At 54.8% G+C, this 22,093-nt stretch overlaps 1 protein-coding gene across 2 annotated transcripts in view; it reads right to left on the bottom strand.

Moving 5' to 3' along the window:
* Positions 1-3,727: 3,727 nt before the first annotated feature.
* PDE10A (phosphodiesterase 10A) overlaps positions 3,728-22,093 on the bottom strand; it is a 101,392-nt gene continuing 83,026 nt past the window's right edge. Inside the window, exons 14-22 of one of the 2 annotated variants that reach the window (XM_036420364.2) lie at positions 19,953-20,095; positions 17,552-17,635; positions 16,031-16,181; positions 14,628-14,787; positions 11,550-11,718; positions 10,030-10,141; positions 9,033-9,113; positions 6,379-6,467; positions 3,728-5,723 (exon numbers count right to left, since the gene is read on the bottom strand). In XM_036420364.2, the coding sequence (XP_036276257.1) occupies positions 5,603-5,723; positions 6,379-6,467; positions 9,033-9,113; positions 10,030-10,141; positions 11,550-11,718; positions 14,628-14,787; positions 16,031-16,181; positions 17,552-17,635; positions 19,953-20,095 (1,110 nt within the window). In that variant the 3' untranslated portion in view covers positions 3,728-5,602. Of the gene's footprint in view, positions 5,724-6,378; positions 6,468-9,032; positions 9,114-10,029; positions 10,142-11,549; positions 11,723-14,627; positions 14,788-16,030; positions 16,182-17,551; positions 17,636-19,952; positions 20,096-22,093 lie in introns of both variants that reach the window. The other variant, XM_036420363.2, reaches the window with a different exon arrangement.

The raw sequence follows: 22,093 nt of genomic DNA, 5'->3' as shown, positions 1-22,093 counted from the left end.
AAGAGGGGGAAAGAGAAACATCAATGAGTTGAAAATCACTGATCGGCTGCCTTCTGCACGCCCCACCCTGGGATCGAGCCCACCGCGCTGGCATGAACTGTGAGTTGGACCGGGAACTGCACTGACGTCTGCGTCAGAGGTCGATGCTCAGCCCTGACTCCGCTCCGAAGCCCCGAGCAGCCACGGTGGTCTTTGCCGGGTGCCGTCCCCCGCGCGCAGCCCCGGCAGCTCCTTGCAGGGCCTGACCAGGAGCCTGCTGGGGAGGAGGATAGCTCTCCAGGGCAGGCAGCGTGAGGGGCCCAGCGCAGCAGGAAGTTGGCAGGAAAATGCCTTTACCTGGGGGCTAAGCCTTGGCCTTGGACAGGAAGTGCTTGGTCTCCAATCTCCTTCATTAAAAGCTAAGACCACCGAAACCCATTTGGCTCAGTGGTAGAGCGTCTGTCTGCGGACTGAAAAGTCCCAGGTTCGACTCTGATCAAGGGCATGTACATTGGTTGCGGGCACATCCCCAGTAGGGGGTGTGCAAGAGGCAGCTGATCGATGTTTCTCTCTCATCCACAACATTTCTAGCTCTCTATCTCTCTGTAAAAAATCAATAAAATATATTTAAAAAAAAAAAAAGTGCTAAGACCGCGTGGACCCCCAGGGTTTCCTGGGACAACGCTGGAGAGGAACAAGCCTCTGCTCCCTGCCACCTGGCAGTTCGGTGTCTCCCAGGCGGAGTCTCCGCCCCACCTCCCCTGTGCAGGCCCCACGCACATCCTCCACGCACTCCCCCCACCAGCACCCCCGCAGGCACCTCTCCATGCCCACGCGAGGCTGCTTACATCCCACAAATGACAGCACAGGTATAGGAGGTGGTTAAAAACTGTATTCAATTATTCACACCCAAGGGTACCTGTTAAAATTATGAACCGCTCTGAATAGTTCGTGTATCATACATATATATATACTTCATATGTATAGTTACATATCGACACAGGACTGCTCGCTGCCTCGAAGCGTGTGCTGTGGAGAGGAGGTGGGTTCTGGGGCGGCACCACACGGACGAGGTGCCGGCAGCTGGGACGCCGAGTGGCCGTACAACTCGCCTCGGGTTATACACGGCTGCTGTTCACCGTACACAGGTGACAGGAGCGGGTTCTCTCACATTCAAAGAGGGCAAGTGAACACGAAGGTACACGCGTGCACAGCGCCTGTCACTTACACGCAGAGGCCGGGCCTCACCAGTCGCTGCCCTTGAGCGTTTTACACAGACTTCCGTGACGTGTACAAATAAAGGCGGGGATTTACTCAGTACACGCAGCTGGCCATCGTGCACCTGACAGTCCTTCTCCTCACTCTACAGACGGCCCGTGGCCTCGGGCACAGATCCACAGGCGGGAGGTGGGCGTGGGGCACGTGGGTTTGGCGCCGTGTCGCCGCGCTGCACTCCGGGGTGTGGTCAGCAGGAGGGTCGCCCAGACTCTCAGCGAGGTGGGGGCCGAGGACTTAAAGGAAGTCACCTTTTCTTCTCAGAAAGATCCAAAGCGCGGCACTTCTTCAAACCGTGGCGACTGTTCTCGGTGTTTGGGCAGCGCGTTCCTGGCAACAGGGTCAGGGGCCTGGTGGACAAGGCCTCCAAAAACGTGCACACAGAGCGAGGCTTTAAAGCAATCGGCGACACATGGACCCGGACAGGTTCATGCACCGGGAACCTAGAACAGCCCGGCAGCACGGGGGAGGGCCCGGCAGCGCCCGGCCAAGACACAGTGTTCAGAGACTGGAAAGTCAGACCAGTTCTCACAACAGAAGGCATACACTCATGTGAGTAAACTAATGTCTTTAACGAATTAAACACTAACTCAGCAAAGTGTAGAAAGCATGTTGGAAATATGTAAAGACAGAAGAGTTTTTCAAAACCCACACCATGCATGTGTGCCTGGAACCCACCAAAATCACATGGCACACCACAGTCGGCCACAGCTGGGGGCGCAAACAGGGGGGCACAGCTCACCAGCGGCAGCCAGCAGGGTGTATGTGAATAAAATCGAACAAAAGGCAGAAATCAGTGAGGAGGGGACGGGTCTAGTCACTCGGCGCAGTGAGGTTAGCCATGGATGCGTCCCTTTCCCTGTCTCCAACTGCAGTTAAGGAAAGCAAAATAAATACACACAGGTAACAGAAACATTGCAGTATTGAAAAAATGGTAGGGACCGAGCCATGGTGAATAATTTAGTCCTATTGAAAGCTCAAACGTTAATTTTGAGTTCAGAGACTAAAATACTCAAAACTAAACATATTAAAAGTATCCAGGGAGCTGTAAGGACCGATGTCGCCACAGGTCTTGTGTACGAGAACATGCCCAGAAAGCAAAATTCACTGCGGTCGGCGGCACACAATTAGAAAGCAAACCAGAAGCATGCAGGAGGAAACCCACAGGGGCGGCCTCGTTTCCCAGGCGCTGCTATGCTGCCTGACAGCCCCGAGGACCGCAGTCACCGCACAGGCGCTCTGCGGGGCGAAGGGTCAGGGTCGGCAGGGAGAGAACAAGGTTCCTCCCCGGCTTCTTAGAGATAACCGGCCTGGGAAAGGCCGTTTTTGAGAATTCCTTTCCGAAGCCAGTGCGTTTCTTTGAACTTCCCGAATTCACGAGCCGCCGTCCACTACTGAGCACTGCAGGGCTGGCGTTTCTAGAACGGACCCCAGCCCAGTCCCTATTCCAGGCCACGGGCACGTCCCACATCTCCGCTCCGCACACATCCCGGCGTGGAGGGGAGCGGGGCCATGGCATGGGAACAGCACGCCGGGACCACGCCTCGACCAGCCTCCCTCTCCTCACGGCATCACCAGATTCCCACCAACAGGGACACTGGCCCAAATCAAACGCCTCCTTAGTGAGAAACTCGTCAGAACTTACAGTGGCGAAAACCATCTTCCCTTTCAAAACAGGATTTGGAGAAAGGGTGAGAACAGAACTCTCAAGGTTGTTGCTAAATACAGAGTGACCCCCCCCCCCCAAAAAAAAGTACCCGCGCTTTAACAGCTGGTGGCTGGATTTTGAAGATGAAATGGATTTTAATAAAGGCCGCCTTCATGATCACTCCATGTGTGCAGATGTTGTTCCAGGGCACCCTATAGAGCTGTCAACATAGGAAAAATACGCCCAACTCTATGTTGCTTTTCCAACACGGATTAGCTGCATGTGACCGCACGCTGGAAGCTCGCACTCTGGGCAAATCCCTGACCTTAAGCAGGTCTCACTCGTTGCCTTCAGAACACAGCCCGGCGCTCACACCTCGTTTCTCCCCTGATAACAGTCCACAGCAGTCCCACCCATAAACCCACACGCATTTCTGTGGGGAACTGGAGATCACACCATACCCGTGTGTGCGGATCAGCCTACCAGCACAGCAGCCGGCCACGCACGCCGGCCGGACCAGGAAAGCAGCTGGAGAGCGAGCAGCGGAGCCCGGCCCGCCCTCCCGCCATGAATCAGGCAGCAACCTGCAGTGATAGTCACCCCCCCACCCCGCCACCATGCAACTCGGTCTCCAAGTTCATCGATGACGATGGCACTTCGGGGCTGCAGGTGGATCCGGGGCGGGAGGCCAGAACCACGGGCCGTGGCTCCGCTCCCTGCCCTGAGCACACGCACAGGCACGGCTGCCCCAGCCAGCTCTTAGCAAATGACACCGTTTTTACGAGGAAAGCCAGTCTTTGAAGAATGTGGGTGCATTTTATTTTCCGCGTGGTTGCTTCTCTCTCGCTCTCACATGTGTCTACATACAAGTGTGTATCTACATATGTACAGGAGTGTAAAGCTACACACACCGGTGTATCTAGCCAGAGTGGCCTTTCTCTCTCCAGCTGTTCCGCCCTCCCTCATATTGTAAAATTACAACAGCAGACGGGGCTCTGAGGAGGGGAGGCGCCCACATCCATAACTCCCCCACCCCGTGAGGAAATTGAACACATAGTGTTAATTTTAAAGAACAAAGTTTATGCACAGCTCTCTGCCCCACGTAAATAAACCATGCTGTAGAAACAACTGGCTTATCTTCACAAGAACCAAGCTCCTATGGACCACCGTGTGCACAGCATGGCATCTGTAGACGGACATTTAAAAATCTCCGTTAGGAATGGCCTCATTCTGGCTTCCTGGCCCGGGACCAGGGGACTCGCTACTGGGCATGGACCAGCCTGTCACACTGTGGCCTCCAGCTAATTCCACCGGATCCGACCCCACAGTGACCGTGACTGAAAGCCACGGCAGCACCACGTCCCCCGGGGGTGCCCTGCTCAGCTCGGCATCCTGTGGGGGTCCAGGCTGTTCCTTTTGTAGATTTCTCACAAACATTTACACTTGGCATGATGGGAGTCCGCCAGAGGCTATGCAGGAGCTCACACACAGGACTCTGTGGATGTTGGGCGCTGAGCAGAGAAGACAGGAGTCAGCCCCAGCCTGGCTGGGTGCCTCAGTGGTTGAGTGTTGATCTATGAACCAGGAGGTCACGGTTCCATCCTATTTAGGGCAAGTACCCAGGTTACAGGTTCGATTCCCAATAGGCGGCATGCAGGAGGCAGCCGATCAATGATTCTCTCTCCTCACTGATGTTTCTCTCTCTCTCTCCCTCCTCTCCTTTCCTCTCTGAAATCAGTAAAAATATATTTTAAAAAAGAAATCCACTCCAGCCCTCGCTCTGGCTCCTTCCCGTCCTGACACGCAGCTGGGGAGGACAAGGGCAGCAGGAGGCTGGGACCTGAGCGCTGAAGTGGCAAGCGGCAGGAAATGGAGAGAAGTTCTAGGTTTAACTTGATTTGGGAGAAATCAATGGTAATGAAGGAAACAGCCTTTCAATATGAATGTGGACCTAAACTTCTGCCACGACCCAAAATGAAACTATAAATAAATCATCATTCAAAACTCAACATTTTACCCCACAGAAGCCTGTCTGCTAAAAAGATGCACATGCCTTGCTTTATTTTGTTCTCTGCAAAATGCCGTACTGTGCCAAGGCCGCAAATGCCCTTTGCACCCCTGCATGGCTCCGAGCCTGCCCTCAGCCAGGCACCTCCTCCCCGGGAGGGAAGGCTGCTTCCGCTGCAGGCTGCCTCTGCCACAAGCAGAGCGCGCTCCAGAGCCCACTCCTCCCTCGCTGTGAGGACATGGTCCGCGGGAAGCTGGGGGGCCTGGGGCCTGCGGCTGCCTGCTGCGCACGCCCATCACAGGCAGCCACGCACAGACACCACAATCGAATGCGTGAAACTCCTATTTATAGCCAACAACACTGAAGCGACAGTGAGAGCCAGAGTACACTGCCGTAATAGTACCGTTTCCAACCCTCACTACAAGACCGGCGGCAAAGCACCCTTTGTGAAGAGCGAGTCGTCCCCAGTAAGGCGTCAGCAGTGTCAGCCGGTAGGCCAGGCCCGTCCCCGCGGTCGCCGTCCGCGGCGAGGGTGAGACTGGCAGGTGTCAGCTGGGGGGCGGAGTCACTTGATGGGACCTTCTGCACGAGGCTGGCATCTGGGCGCCAGGTGTAGGTTTCCCCCACAAAAATAAAAGGTAGAAAAGTCACAGAAGCAAGAGGAGTGTCTGTGTGGGACAGCTCCCGGGCCATCAGTCCTCCATCTTCACAGACAGCTTCTGCTCCATGGGGCCTGGGGCCGTCGGCGGGGACGAGGCCCAGGATGAGGTCTCCTCCCCGCGGATCACCTTCTCCCACTGGATGAGGTTGTTCCTAGGACAGACGACCAGCGACACTGTTTGCTGGGGTCCTGGCCTGCGCCTCAGCGCGGACCCCACGCTCCTGCAGCACCAGGGCTTTAGGTGCTATTCTGACTGATGTAACTCGCTTGCTAGGCCAGGCAGGCTCCCATTGGCCTCCCTGACCAGACACCACAACTCAGTGTCCCCAGAAGAGCCAGAAGCCACCTAAGCCTGGGGGAGGGGCCGGGTCCCAGATGGCAAGGGCAGGCCAGCGAGGCTCAGGACAGAGCCTGTCACCCAGTTAGCAGGGGTGGCAGCGAGGGGATGTGCTGTTGGGTGACTTGCTGAGGAACAGGTGGCACCTTTACCAGCCATGAAAAAGAAGGCTCTCCTGCCTCTGAGCAGCCGGAGGGACCTGGAGCGCCCTCTGCTGAGTGCATCAGCCAGGCAGAGAAGGACAAGAGTCACACCATCTCCCTTAGGTGTGGAGTCTGATGGACAGAATAAGCTGGGGACCAAACAGAACCAGAGACTGGCTCCCAGGACGGACACGGCAGCGCAGGGCTGGGGTCCTGGATGGAAGGAGGGGCCTGCGGACACACCTGCCGGTGTGGGTCAGAGGAGGGGGCGGGGCCTCTGTGGCCCTGTCACAGGAAGAGTCTGAGTCTCTCCCCGGCTGTACGCACCTGCAGGCTCTGAGGAGCGGCTCCGTGGGCGGGAAGATCCGGGTGAGGGTGGTATAGCAGGGGATGGCCACCGCGTTGTAGAAGCCGAGCTGCCCGTGGAGCCACCGGCAAGAAACACACGCACGTTAGCCACCCGGCAGCACGTGTCCTCGGGAGCCTGTTCCTGAGCCTGCCTGCCACAGGGAAGGTCTCACTGAGCTACCTGACCGTGCGTCACTCTGGAAGGGAAGCACGAGGAAGCCTAACGCACCTCCGTTACTGTGGCCCAGCACCGCCTTCCGTGGGACCTGCTTCGAATGAAGCAACTGTGATCCAGACTCTGTGCTTACCTCTGGTGGCTCTGGAGTCCCCCAAGGCGTGGCCAGGTCCAGCACCTGCCTCTAAACACCCCCCCCACCACCACCACGCCTGCAGCTCTGGTGCCTAGTTCTCTCCTAATGTTACACTCAGCCCCCACCCCTTTCCTGACCCACCACAAATCCCAGGGACTGGATCCAGCTCCCTCAACTCGTCAAACCCCACCGTTTCCCATGGCTTCCCAATGCCTTTCAAGAAAACGGCCCTGGCCTTCTATGGGACATGCCAACGGAGAGAGGGTCGGAGCGACTGGTCCTTGCGGTGCTCCTGCCGGAAAGTCTGCCTCACCGCCCCTGACTAGCTCGTGCCCACGCATTTCCACCCTCCGCTGCGGCAAGGCGGAGACCTGCCGCTTTAGCCTGGAGCAGTCCTCACGGAGCACAAGCTGGGGGAACGCGAGGGGCTGGAGGCGGCATGCCTCCGGCAGCAGAGACGCACTGCGCAGCTGGTCCGGTGTCAGTGACCACAGAAGTGCTTTATCTAAAACACTCTCACCCCGTAACGAGCCTGTGGTGTTTGGAAACATTCAACTCCTCTTACTTCAGTAACACGAGCGCTCAGCCTGGTCTTGGCAACACGGCCAGCCGCCCTGTGCGTGCTGCTGGGATGACCGCTCAGCTCTCCACAAAGAAAAGCATCGTCAGGTCCCCCTCCAACCAACTCCCCACACGTGAACAGGGTGAGACGATGTGTGGAAAGCCCCCGTGGCACAATCCTGGGCGCAGAGCCTTTCCCACGGAGCTCACACACAGGCTGCAGAGACTGGCCACTGGGAAAGAGCCGCTTAGCCCAATGCCCGGGCCGCACGTGTGCCAGGCGAGCGGGTATCCGCGCAGAGGCGGGGGGCAGCCCTCTAGGAGCTGGTAAGCAGCGGGCTGTTGCTCATAGAGCCGTGGAGATGCAGGAGCCTGCAACTCTCGCTGGGCTGGCGCCCTCCATACACAGACCCTTGGATGAGCAGTCAACCAACCAACTTCAAACAAAGTAGGAAAACGGGAGAACTTAGTCAAAACCATCATCCTGCCGAAACCGGTGTGGCTCAGTGGATAGAGCGCTGGCCTGCGGACTGAAAGGTCCCAGGTTCGATTCTGGTCAAGAGCATGTACCTTGGTTGCAGGCACTTTCCCAGTAGGGGGTGTGCAAGAGGCAGCTTGTTGATAATTCTCTCTCATCAATGTTTCTAACTCTCTATCCCTCTCTCTTCTTCTCTGTAAAAAATCAATAAAATGTATTTTAAAAAAAATCATCCTGTGGCCCGGCCGGCGTGGCTCAGTGGTTGAGGCGCCCTATGAACCAGGAGGTCATGGTTCGATTCCCAGTAGAGGCATATTCCCAGGTTGTGGTCTGGATCCCAGAGTGAGGCGTGCAGGAGGCAGCCAATCAGTGATTCTCTCTCATCATTGATGTTTCTCTCTCTCCCTTCCTTTCTGAAATCAATAAAAATATATACTTTAAAAACACCATCATCCTGTAAATTTTCTGAAATTATTTCTACCCTGAATTCATGATAACTATTTGTCCATAACTAACTTCCTAATTGTGGCATTAGAGGATGGGGAGGTAAAAAGGCGATAATCTTGCAAAAGTCATTACACCACCCGTGTGCACATGGAAGTTAACAAGGCACAAGAACTCTCAAGACATAAAGTATTTTATGTGTGTTCCTGGACAGGGAATGACTGTCAATTTATGGCAAGATAAAACTCAAATGTACTAAAAGTCTATGCATTATTTGTTAGCAAAAATGGGCCTAATCAAAATCTATAATGCTAACCCCCAAAGAAGTACCTGTTTGTTCACAGACAAAGTATTTTCTGCAAGTTAACACTCACACTGCTCCAGTCCCTGTACCTCTGGTCAGGGAAGAAGTCTGTTCATGGCACAGCGTCTGCAGGAGGGGCTGCTGATGAGGGGGCGTGGACTCGGTTTCCCAGCCGTGGCCTTACGCTCCCCAAGGCGCTCCTGTGGCGCACGGTTCTGCCCTCGGAACAAGACCACCCCACCCTCACCCCGTCCATGCGGCCTGGGAACTGAAGAGAGAACGGAAGCGCCGGCCAGGCTGCAGACTTGGCAGGGTCCACTGCTAGGGAGCGCCTGAGCTCTGGGCCCGGCAGGCTGGCTCGGGGCAGGGAGTCAGGCAGAGATGACGCCTGACAGCCGCTCCCGGATAAAGCACTAAAGCTCCTCTATGCGCTGCCAGACCGGCAGGAGCCGCCCATGCACACGGAGCACAGACGGCGTGTGCTTGGTCCATGCCCGACGGCTGACCGCCTCACTCCCGAGCCACAGCATCATACCTGGCCTTGTGGGACCTCATCCCTCTTGTCCCGGTCCATCATGGGGATGGGCTGTATCCCCAGCTTCTTCATCTCGTCGCCCTGAAAGGAGCGGGGACAGTCATGCTTTCTCAGTCCCGGGCTCTTCCCTCCAGTCACTCCCTCTCCTCACAGTGAACCTGCAGTGGTGCCTGACGGGATAAAGCCCACAATGAGCCTCCGGTCGCTGTGGGTCTCTCTCCGGAGGTCCCTCTGCATTCGCTGCCCAGAACCCAGCCGCCTGCTCCCTCTGCAGAAGGCAGGCGTTTTTAAGAGGAGACCGAGGCGCGAGTGAAGAGACACGCGGAGCAACTCCAAGCCCTTCCGTGGTTTCCCGTGGTGTCCCGTGCTGAGCGGAGCACGGGCCAGACCATGCCTGTGCGGATGCCACAGCCAGAGGCTCACTCCAGGCGGCCAGCGGGGCCCTCGGCCTTGTGGAGCCAAGAGGACGAGATGGCATCTTCTCACTCGGGACAACTCAGAAGGGAAACTCACATTTCTGACCGTCCAGGCCTCAGGCAGGACAGGTGTTCACAAACCAAATGCCTCCCATGATGGCTCCCAGGCCGCGAGTGTGGTGCACACACTGTGGACAGGTGCACGGACAGCCCCCAGGCCTGTGGGTCAGCAAGACTCCCTCACATTTCTGCCTGCCCTGCCCACGACTGTGGCCCCCCGGTGCCTGGACAGGCCTGTCCCCACAGATGAGCCTGCTTACTCCTGAGCGAGGGGCCCGCTACTCCAGGAGGAAGACTGGCACTGTTCGGAGGCAGGCATTCCCGCTGGGTCAGAGCTGACCACCCCTGCGCGCACCTCCTGTGCCAACGCTAAGCCCGTCGGTGTGACCGACTGCAGCCTTCTGGAATAACCTGTGACGCAAGCAGCTAACTCAGAGCTTCTCCGTCACCCGTATCCTTACTTTCTCTTCACTTTCCCCGTTCCTCGACATCATGGAGTCACGTGAACACCACCGACCTACCTCAGCCCAGAACTCTGCATAAATGTCGTTGGCCGTCAACTTTGTAACCGGCCACAGCTTCGTCACAGAACAAAGGTCACAGGCAGTCATCATCAAGCCAATGACGCGGTCTCTGGAACAGAGGACAGAGTGGTCAGCAGCACTCACGTTGGACAAGGCCTACCTGTACGGCCTCGTTCTACCGTAACTTCTTTGTAGTCCTGTCTCCCATGGTAACGTTCTGGGAATCAGGACCTCAGCCCACACCACTTTCTAGAACAAACGTGAGTCTAGCGTGAGCCTCCCACGAGCCTCCCGCCATCGTTCGCCTCTGCCACACCAACACCAGCACGCTGTCTGATGGCTGGTCCTTAGTAGGAAGCTCACGTCGGGTCAAGGTGTGCAAACGTGGCTTTTGCTTTGTCAGAGCGGCCTTGACGGCTACAGACCCTCTGGACAGCACATCTGGGGGCACTGCCGCTCTGTTCACAGACAAGGACTTACTGACTGACAAACGTGTTAGGGAACCTTTAGGGAAATATATATTTGGCTACAATGGGTGAAGAAATTGGAAGTTTTACGAGATACAGAGGCTATAAAAATGAGCCGGAAAGAATCTCAATCCTATGTAATAAAAGTGTAGTATGCAAACAGCCCTCCAGACCGGGATTTTGGTGTACAGGCACCTGCTCGCACCGCGGCATTCCACTCCTCCACCGAGCAGGGTTACGTTACAGGGCTTATTCCTGTGCTGTTTGTCCGTCACTGTGTGTCCCCACAGGACAACTGTAACCCTGCTTCAGCCACTCTGTATCGTCAGGGGGCGGGTCAGGCTGGGGGAAGAGAGGGAGGCCCTAGCTGGCAGCAGTGGTGGCAGCAGGGGAAGGGAGAAAAGCCCGAGCCAGCAGCGGCAGCACTAGGGGCCCTACCAGTGCACAAATTTCATGCACAAAGCCTAATAAAGAGGGAATATGCTAATTGACCATCATGCCCTCACAAAGATGGCAGTGCCCACAGCCAATAAGGAGGGGATATGCTAATTGCCTGTCACACCCTCAAAGATGGCAGCACCCACAGCCACAAGATGGCCACACCCAGTCCCCTCAGCCCTGCCGGGGTAGCAGGTGCATGGCATGGCTAGGCCTGCCCCTACGCAAGTCTGGCTGCTCCTTGCACCTGCCTCTGGAATCCCCTAATCCTTCAACTCCCCAGCCGCCCAGGGCTGCCCCAGCCTCAGGTAACCAGGGCTAGCCATGGCTTGCACTGCCAGCAGTGGCAGCAGCAGAGGTGTGATAGGGGTGTTGCCTTCCCCTGATCACCGGATCGCCTCCCAACCCTGAGGACTCCCAGACTGTGAGCTGTGAGAGGGGGCAGGCCAGGCTGAGGGACCGCCCCCCCCCCCCACTCCATTGCATGACTTTTCATGACCGGACCTCTAGTATAAGACATTGACTGGAATGAATGACGGGTGGGCGGGGACATTTGAAAGGACCAGTGACACTCCAATGGGTCCCCCAGAGCACGCTGCACAGGACGGGCACCTGTGGGACTGGTTGTTGAGGTTCAGCGAGCCCGTCTGGTGCATCTCCTCCAGCTGCTTCCGGTTGCCGAAGTAGAGGGCGAGGTCCGTGGCGATGATGGCTTTGCGGATGATCTCGAGCACCTGCTCGTACTCGCTGGAGCTCAGGGTGGAGAAGATGTTGTGCCCTTCTAGCTGTGGAGACAGCGCAGTGACAGGCACCTGCTCCTCCACTGAGCAGGGTTACGTTACAGGGCTTATTCCTGTGCTGTTTGTTAGTCACTGTGTGTCCCCACAGGACAACTGTAACCCTACTTCAGCCACACTGTATCGTCAGTGGCCTGAAACGATGAACGGAATGAAGGTTTTGGTTTCTCTTTAAGCTGTCACTTAAATGAACTGTGAAACCAGTGGCATCGTTTGCTATCACCAAACTCCAATGATTTAATGATACACCTAGTTTTTGGATATTTCTCATAAGTTATTAAAGGACTGGAAAGTGTAAAATATCTAAGTATTTCTTCTTAAATTGAAACAGTAGTAATTTTTATTTATATTATTTACTTATTTTATATTAAGTCCTCATCTGTACTGAAAATCATTGGGCTCAAAAGTCATCAATATCCTTGTCCATTCCAGCCTAATGAGTACCAGCCTCCTTGGCTTTCCCCAAGAACACGTCCCACAAGCTCAAACTACATTCAGCACGCCACAGCTCCCACAGGAGAACTTCACGCAAACACGTGGCCAGGGGCACGGCCGCAGGGCCCGCTCTGCGGTCCTCAGGCAGCCTCTCCACACGGCCCAGACAGTCCTCTGGCTGCTACTGCCCCCGCAGTCTTCCTCACGGGAATCTTCTACAGCTTCCCACAACAATCCCGCTCTCTAAGAATTTTAAGTCTGTACTTGTAATTAAGGTAAAAAGGGACAGAGAGGTTGAGATAATTAAGATGCATTAAATGTGTGGGCTCATCACTTAGGTTTTCATGATTTCGTTATCAGTCATCAGAGTCTGACCATTAATTGATCGGCACGTATTTTCACTTGTAGCTACAACCACTGCAGCTATGTTAGTGTGTCATTCGTGACCATGTTTCCATCCCATTCTAAGTGTCCCTGGTCTAAGACAACGAGGACCATTTCAGAGGTCTGCATATTCTGCCAGGTTCTGTGGAGTCACTATTCCTTTTACTACTTTTCAATGCTGAAGGAGGAAGAATTCAGGACAGGACCTTCAGAATGCAAAGTGGTAACCGGGACCCTTTTGCTGCCTCCTTTAATTTTATGAGATTAAAGGAAGTGAACAAACAAACAAAAATGCCCCCTTCCCCTCAAGAGACTCTAGAATAAATATATTGTCAATATTTTGCTACAAAAACACAGGAAAATAAAGGGGATATATGCAACCAAACACACCAGATAAACAGCGTTAAGCGGCCTTCACTAGATGACTGGCTAAAGATGTGGCACATACACACAATGGAATGCTGCGTTTGTGATGAATCCCCATCATGCTCAGTGAAATAAGTCAGACAGAAACACTGAGGAGCCATATGATTGCACTCTTGTCTGGGAGATAAAACTGAAAGGCATAAGTGAACAGACAAGACAATAAGCTAACAAAACGCATAGGCACAGGCAATGGCATCTGGCACCAACACACCAGGGGCGTGCATGCGTGTGTGCGTGTGACACATGAGGGAGGGGTTCCCAGAGGGAAGGGTTCCCAGAGGGAAGGGGCAGTACTGCAGTAAAGAGTAAAGGGGGTCAAATATATGGGGATGGAAGTAACATGACACTGGGTGGTGGGCACATAGGGTGATATACAGATGATATGGCATAGAACTGTTCACTTGAAATCTATAATTCTATTAACCAATGTCACCTCCAGAATTTAATTTAAAAGGTAATTTAAAAAGAAGAGTATCTATGAAATTCTAATTTTCGTATCCATAAATAAAGTATTATTGGATACAAAAATATGTTTAAATCTCCAATTTCACATTAGCTAATAACTTAAAACCTCATGAAGTAATACAATGGGTATCCCAATTGGTAAAGAACTGTAAACCCAAGAATGTTTCTAAAGCCCCCAAATGGGTGAACAGCCCGTACATTCTCATCTCCATGGACACAGGCGAGTGGGTTCTGTAGGTACTCCAGATCCTAAGGTCAGACACATCAGAGAGTCCACTGGTGCTACACCTGCCCAGTGCTACACTGCCTGGTGCTACCCTGCCCAGCACTACCCTGCCCAGTACTACCCTGCCCGGTGCTACCCCTGCCCGGTGCTTCCGTTGCCCGGTACTACCCTGCCCCGTGCTACTCTGCCCAGTACTACCCTGCCCGGTGCTTCTGCAGCCCAGTGCTTCCGCTGCCCGGTACTACCCTGCCCCGTGCTACCCTGCCCAGCACTACCCTGCCCAGTACTACCCTGCCCGGTGCTACCCCTGCCTGGTGCTTCCGCTGCCCGGTACTACCCTGCCCCGTGCTACCCTGCCCAGTACTACCCTGCCCCGTGCTACTCTGCCCAGTACTACCCTGCCCGGTGCTTCCGCTGCCCGGTGCTTCCGCTGCCCGGTACTACCCTGCCCGGTGCTACCCTGCCCAGTACTACCCTGCCCGGTGCTACCCTACCCAGTACTACCCTGCCCGGTGCTACACCTGCCCCGTGCTACCCTGCCCAGTACTGAGACCTGCCCCTGCCCGAAGCTGCGAGCCTCCCAGTGCTGAGGCCTCCAGCCCTAGCCATGGGGGTGCCAGGACGCAGCGCCCTGCCCGCTGGAGCACACTCTCCTGCCTCAGCCACATCTTCCCTCACAAACGCGGCCACCAGTGCTCATTCCGCAGATGCTCAGCCCGCGGGGCTTCCCTCCATGAGGATGCCAGCAGCTCAGGACCTGCTGTGTCCAAGGCCCAGTGTGACGAAATGTCTGACTACAGAGGGCAGGCGCCATGGACTGAAACAGCAAATGCACTCCAGTGCGCTCCGAGTGTCACAAAGGGTTCTTGGCCTGCACCTGTCACTAGCGCTGTGTGCCGGGCTCCGGGACGAAGCCCCCTGCCCAGCCCTGCCCGAGCGCCGCGCGGAGCGGCCGGCCCACCTGCAGGATGGACACGGTCTGGGAGAAGTGGTGCTGCTCCATGGTGGATGTGGAGTAGAGTGCGGCCAGCGGGTGGTCGAACTTCTGCAGGTAGCTGTTGCTGAAGCCCCTGTGGTCCAGGTCGTGGCACAGACACGCGATGAGCAGTCCTTTGCGCTGTGAACACCACCCGGGGCACAGGCGTTGAAAACCGAGCATGGGCCAGGGAGGCCCACAGCCGTCACTCCTGCCACACTGCCTCTGCCGCCCGCCACCAGCAGCCCCTCAGTGAGCTCTGATCCCAAGTCTAACTGCTTCTACTCCTCTGGGCTTTCCTGCTCATGAACTTGAGTCAAAGGATCCCTCCTTCGCTCTGAGAAGAGTGTAGGGGGGACCCAAGAAAGACAAGGCCCCCAAGAGAGAAACCAATGTGCCGGGAGAGGGCAGCCTTGTCCTCATGAGAAACCTGCTCCTGTGAGATAATAACGTGTCAGTCACTGTAAACCAGAGAGCAGAGCAGGCTGCAGCCCAGGGAGGGCACAGGTGAGCAGAGGCCTGAAGACAAGTAGGGCAGGCGGCTCTGAGAGGCCGGTGGGCACGCAGTGGGTAGACACCTGCTGCAGGAGGGCCCTCCCTGAAAGCCAGCAGGTCAGGGAGGCCGTGGCTCAGGGACAGCGGGGAGAGGACGGTGAGATGGAGGGGGGGAGGCTGAGGACCTCATAGGTCTAGTACCCTGCGTGAGCCAGGGAATGCGACAAGGCAACTTGGTCATCAGAGATGAGGGCTCCCTTCCCTCCATGGCTAGAGGTCTCCTGGACGAGGACACTGGTGATGGAAGAGGAGAGGGGGCTGCAGGAGGGCTGCACAGGGGCCAGGTGGAGAGGAGGCATGCAGCATTAGGCAGCTCCAGATCTGGAATGCTTGCAAGAGGGGCTAAGCTCCAACCCCCTAACGCACAGTGGGCCCAGCACACAGTGGGGCGAGAATGGACGAGCTGTCCCAGAACCTCCCGGGACCCACGCCAGGTATGGGAAGGCAGGGGGCGGTGACACGCCCCAGGGCCCGCTTCCCTGCCAGAGGGGATCGATCGTGTGGCACTGAGGTCGGGATCGGTTGCCCCTTAGTGGTGTGTCCATGTACCCAGAGCTCAAGGCCACGGGCAGCCACAGCTCCTCCCTCAGAAGACGGACAGGAGCAAAGGCCACAGACACCCCTCTTCCCTGGGCACCGGTCAGTGAGGCGGGAGTCTGCGCATCTGCACTTCTCACTCAAAACCCTACGGCACCAGCCTGGTGTGGCCGTCTACACAGCGTGCTCCTGTGAGTCACAGAGCCAGGGTCTGTCCCGGAGCCTGTCGCACATCCACACCACCCGAGGGGGACAGGAACGCGGGTCCCGGGGAGGGGCCCACAGCGCGCACCTCCAGGTCGGAGAAGAGCCCCAGGTTGTTCTGCAGGATGGCATACATGCAGTGCGCCACTGTCACCGCATGCTTCCAGTTGTGGTAGGGCACTCGCCTGTAGTTCTTCTTCACAGACATGATGAAGCGGCACAGCTTCTCAAAGTCAAAGCTGTGGGAAGAGAGACAGGAGCTGGCAGTCAATATGCCCAGGAGAGGCCTCTGGTCTGTAGCTCACGCCGTCTATACTGAATGTCCGTGACCATGAGGGTCTGGAGTTGCATCCAGGCACCCAGGGCCTCACTCATGCTTCCCCGATGCTCTGGCCAGTGCGGAGCGAGGGCTCTGCAGAAGCTTCTCTGAGGTACTAGCCACGCACCAGGAAGCAGGGCTGACCGCCTGCAGCTCCCCATCACTCCGCCCATCGCCTCCTCACCCTGCAGGCATCCCGACCCAGAGCTCAGCAGATAGCCTGTGACCATCTGCTGACGAGCATTCTGAGCTAATCATGCCTCATTTCACAGACTAGAAATACGTTTACCATGGGAATTTTCTAAATTAGTACCTTTTTAAAACGAATCCAAATTAAATGGCCAACTATGAGTCGCCCTGACTATCCTGACACAGTACATGGTAGAAATGGCATTTCGTTATACAATATGGCTATCATGTTATTTTATAATATAACATGTATTCACACCTATTTAAGGGTTTACCACTTTTCCCAGTGGATTTTAAGGCTGCTGAAATCAACAGCACAAGACAAAACAGGGCTTTTTGAAATAACAAAGAAATGAGGGTTCATAAAGTTTATAAAAACATGTAACCTATATTTTCTCCACTCAGAGTTTTCAAATGTCCTTGAAGTGTAAATGCCATTTTAAGAGTTCCAATGGTCACCCTCCAGTGAGACCTGTGAGAACTAACTGAGTGGTCGCCTGTGTGCGTCCTCTGTAAAGAGTAACCTAGTCACCGCTGGACGGAGGGAGACACGGCACCAGCAGCTCTGGAGACGCTCAGGACCCCGGCCACTCCGGAGTGGGTGCGGGGAGCAGGCGCGGCGAGGGGCCCGCAGTGCGCACAGCAGCCCCAGGGCGTGCCCGGCACAGGTCTAGGCTGTGGAGGGGACACCTGCTTCTTTCCACCTGCCCTGACTGGTGCACAATGGAAGTTGAAGGCTGATACAAATGTACGCGTACATTCCAAGCACACTTCCAACGGCGTGCAAGTATGTGCCGGGGACTCCTACCTCTCTCAGACAGCCTACGTGCCTCCCCCACATTTTGGCCACCTGGTTCTATCCATGCTGTGAGTCGAGGAACAGAGAGCTCACAGCTGCTACGGGGAGAATGAGAAGGCTGTGGCTCTGTCCAAGTCTACTAGCCTTTTAACATTAAGTTCTAGAAAAGGTGTTAATAACCACCACCACCACCACCACCACCACCATCACCCCCCGCCCCGAAAGTGACAGGGCGTCCGATAAGGGAGGCAGGGGCCGTGTCACTCCACAGTCTGGAAAGGATGCTTCCAGGCCCTTCGTACCAGGACGTCCCACAGGAGCGATGGATCATGTAGACGAAAATCCCAGGCCACATGTTCTCAAAGGGACCGATGTCAAAGTGGAACCTGAAAAGGAACGCAGAGAGGCTCGGTTTACGCCTACATCAGTTCACACACACCAGCGAGAGAGAAAGCAGGTCACTCTGTCTCCTGCCTGTCACATCTCTGCTGTACGGACAGGTTTCCAGAAGGAAATCCACTCCTGCCTTCAGGAACTTAGTGCAATATATGCTTAATGGCCACTGCTTAATTCTCTATCAAACAGTCTGTAAAAAAGGGATGCTGTGGTTACTATCAGAGCAATGAAAAAGTAAAAAAGCTATATTATGAAAAATGCACAGACATTACGTAACTCATAGATGAGGGGATAAAAAAGATCATAAAAAATTTTAGAGTTGAAGATTATCCTAACTTCTCTTTAAATCCACAGGGAAAAAAATTCATAAATATTATATGAACACAACCAAAGTTTTTACCTATTTTTAATTTGCTAATTTACTGACATTTAACCTAAATAAACAGAGTGGCATATGGTATAGTATTTTAAAAAAACATCCTCCAGTCATAACGTTTCTGACACCAAAGGTGTGAGTTTTCTGCACCAAGCAGTTCTCCAGTCCTCTGTGGACACCAATGATGCTCACAATGCAGCTCAGTCTGAGCCGCCTGGAATTAGCAGAGCCCAGGCCCAGTCCTCAGCCCCCCGGACTGCCCCTCACTCTACAGAACAACTGCAAGTCCGGGCACCATTTCCGGCCAAGCAGCTACGAAGCTGAGGTGTGACTCCAAGGAGCACTTTGCTTACTACTTGGGGTTCACTAGGAAGGAAGGACGTCAGGAGGAGACGGGGCGGGGGAGTGAGGGAGAGGGAGGCACAGGCCAGCTGTGGGCAGGGGCACTGGCTCCATGCTCTCAGGCTCCCCCTCCCCAGGATGGGATGCGTGTGCGGACAACTCTCGAGCCCTATTTCAGGGTTTTCCTGGAGGCCTTCCTCCAGGCATGACTACTAAGTCACTGGCCTTTGATGATGACCTCATCCCCACCTCCTGCACCCCAGAAGTCCTAATCACATGACTGTTCCTGCTCCGCCCCATGTACAGATTCATGCACCAGTGGGGTCCCTCGGCCTGGCCTGGGGGATGGGGCCAAAACTGGCTCTCCAACATCCCCTGAGGGATCTGATTATGCGAGGGCGGTTCTTGGGTGATATACCCCAAAATTAGGCTCCCTCCTGTCTGGCTCCAGGTGTGTCACCCGAGAACCGCAGCTGCCAAGTCACTGCAGCTCTGCAGTTCCTGTGTTGAGCGTCTGCCCCCTGGCGGTCAGTGCACGTCATGGCTACTGATCGGATGGTTGGATGGTCACTTACCGGTAGGCTTTTACATAAATTCGAGAGGCCCGATGCACACAATTCGTGCTCAGGGCTCAGCCCTGGCAGCCGAGGCAGCTGCCTCAGCCCACGCTGCCTTGGCTCTCACAGCCCAGGCTTTGTCCTGAAGGTCTTCCCGCTGTCCAGTCTAATTAGCATATTATGCTTTTAATATTATGGACAGATGTATACTATATATATCATTAAAAGATAAACTAAGACAGAACTGACATTTTATGAGAGGATCTGAGCAAACATCAGTTCAACCAGCAGTGCCAGCCCTGAAGTGGTGAGGAGGGCTGCACCCAGGGGAGGGAAACCACAGAGAAGGGGCAGCAGAGAGAGGCGCTCACTGATTGGCTGTAGCAGAGAGAGGCGCTCACTGATTGGCTGCAGCAGAGAGAGGCGCTCATTGACTGGCTGCAGGTGAAGTGGCTGGCTCTTTGGAATTGGACTGTCCCAGTGTTTCTACCTGTTACCTAGGCCACCAGGGCAGTAAGACTGCCTCATTCAGGGCCTCCTTGTTTAATTGGCACCACTGTATGCCCCGTTAGAAAGCAACCATCAGCTCTGGATCACTTCTGGGAAGTTTCTATGCCGTTAGTGTTGGCTTGTTCTTGCAATGGGTGTACACATTACCAGAAGTTCTACCACCAGCAATTGTATATATTAGCACAGAGCATAGGCTTGGAAAACAAATTGTAAAAGTTGAATTATTAGCTTTTCCAATTTGTAATTGTAAAATTATACAGAAAACTGTTGGAATCTGATATTAAATGCCATTTAGACATTAACTATCATATAGTGTTAACTGTACAAAAGACTAAAGAGGACAGCTAACATTTAGGTTAACTCATTTCAAAATTGCGTTGTGTTTTTTTAAATATGAGACCCGGACAGAGTGTACCGGAATCCCCTCGCGAGGGAGCAGGGGCAGCGTGCGGCGGCACCGGCACTGCGGTATCCGTGCCCCTGCCCTGTGGCCGGCTCCCTCCCGGCGCGCGGGGGACTCACAGCTCCACCTCCTTGCAGAGGCGCCCGGGCAGCGTGAAGCGCATGAGGCCCTGCCACTCCTCGGCCGTGCAGATGCTGTGGTAGGACAGCTTCTCCATGGTCACGCGGTAGATGCACTCCGAGTGGCGGATCCGGTGGTACATCTGCAGGCAGACGGGGGGGAGAGGGGGGGGCGACGTGCGTCATTACAGTTCAGGGCCTGGCCGGGGAGAAGCGGAGCAGCGACTAGCACCACCTCCACCCGTGAACCTATTCCATTTCTACCTCCACGAACCCTGCAGCGCCCCACACATGCGGCCTGGCGGGGACAGAATAGAGGACCACGTGTGTGTGAAAGGCTGAGTAATATTGGAACAGCTGTCTTTTTGTTGTCGTTAATCCTCACCCAAAGATATTTTCCCATTAATTTTTTAGAAAGAATGAGAGAAGGAAAGGCAGAGAGAAATATTGATGTGAGAGAAACACATCGATTGGTTGCCTCCTGCACACGCCCCAACCAAGGCCTGGGAAGGAGCCTGGAACCAAGGTATGTGCCCTTGACCGGAATCGAACCCGGGACCCTGCAAGCCGACACGCTATCCCCTGAGCCACACCGGCCAGGGCCAGCTATCTTTACCAGCCTTCTCTCTGGGAGGGCGACTGGCTATTCCCCGGCTGGCACCTCATCCTTGGACTCGCAGTGACAGGCACGAACACTCAGACCGCCGTCTAGAAGCCGTGCGGTGGAGACAGGCAGAGACCGAGTGAGTCAAGAATGAAGGTGTCTTTTCTGGCTCCTTTTACAACGTGGAGCTTCATCCTGGGTGATGTCGGCCCTCCCGTCCAGGAGTCCAGGTGCTTGACTGTGAGGGCCTTCGCTGGTCAAGAATATGGAGACTTGGGCCCAATACATGGACATTCCTTTAGCAACTGTGTGCACATGCACTGCGCTGACAGGTCACGTGCTTTATAAAAACACACTGGAATAGACATGTTTAAACGTACATATGGTCATGCTTACTGCACACGGCCTTCTGTTTACTAAACAATGACAGACATTAACATTAAAATAACAGCACTGTAAGGTAACTAAGAGCCTGTTATCAGTCGGCATGCTCTTTTACTCCTCGGTGGGGTGGTGACACTGACGTCCTCTCAGTTTCACGTTTCCCGGCTGGTTTTCAGAGCGCTGGAGGCATGTGGATCCCAATGGAGCGACGCTCATCCTGCCATTTCTTAAATAGCCACTGTAGCTTCGTTCCCTAACAGCTAACATTTTCGTTGAAACTCAGATACATTTCTGTGTTCAGGAATCTCAATCAGTTAATCCTGGAAACTCAGCAGCTGAGTGTTCATGTAAGCAGAGGCTCACAGCTGTGAGTAGAGGAAGAGAGCTCGTTCTTGTGTTCCAGTTGATCACTGTGCTATTGTCCATTCGGACAACTTCTGCCCACCCTGGACCATCCAACAGGCTCAAGCCGAGAAAACAATGGCAACCATCTGTCTCCCAAGTGCCCTCTCCGGCACGGGAGCTGGTTGGGAAAGCCATTACTTTCTTGTTTGGGGTTAATGCCGCATGCTGTGGCCGTGAGCAAAATCCGTAAGCCCCCTGTGTCCACTTTCCTCAGCTCATCTGGAGTCAACGTCAGAGAAACTGCTGCAGTGAGACTCTCCATGCTTCCACCTGCTCGTGAGTGGGAGCAACGCTGGTGGCCCTTCACCACAAAAGGGACAGCCAGGCACACGTGGTGCTGCACCTCGGGGCAGAGCAGGTTCCGGACACAAAGTAAGACGGCTCCAAGGGCTCTGGGGGTCAGACTAGAGCTGCCAACATGCAGCCAGGGAACAGAGAGAAATGGACACAGAGGCTTCTGGGTAAACTCTTGGCTGAGACAATGAGACACAGGGGCACGTCCCAGGGGGGTCACCATCACCGGGAATGGGAGGTACCTGCCGGCAGGGGTTCAAAAGCACTTCACTGTGATATTCCCGTCAAAGTTATAACCTCAGAGCAGGTTATAACCAGTAAACAGCAGGCGAAGCAAATTGAGAACTCCTAAAAGTGACTGGCCTGCATGCTTCACTGCCCCTGGCTGCAGGACGGAGAGGAGGGGAAGGCCCAGGGTCGGCTCCAGTACCTAGCACAGGGCTGGGTGTGTCCC

The sequence above is a fragment of the Pipistrellus kuhlii genome, unplaced genomic scaffold (assembly GCF_014108245.1).
Source record: "Pipistrellus kuhlii isolate mPipKuh1 unplaced genomic scaffold, mPipKuh1.p scaffold_m20_p_67, whole genome shotgun sequence".
NCBI classification, from domain to species: Eukaryota; Metazoa; Chordata; class Mammalia; order Chiroptera; family Vespertilionidae; genus Pipistrellus; species Pipistrellus kuhlii.
Note: the sequence above shows the minus strand (reverse complement) of the source record. Positions and strands in the feature narration are given on the sequence as shown.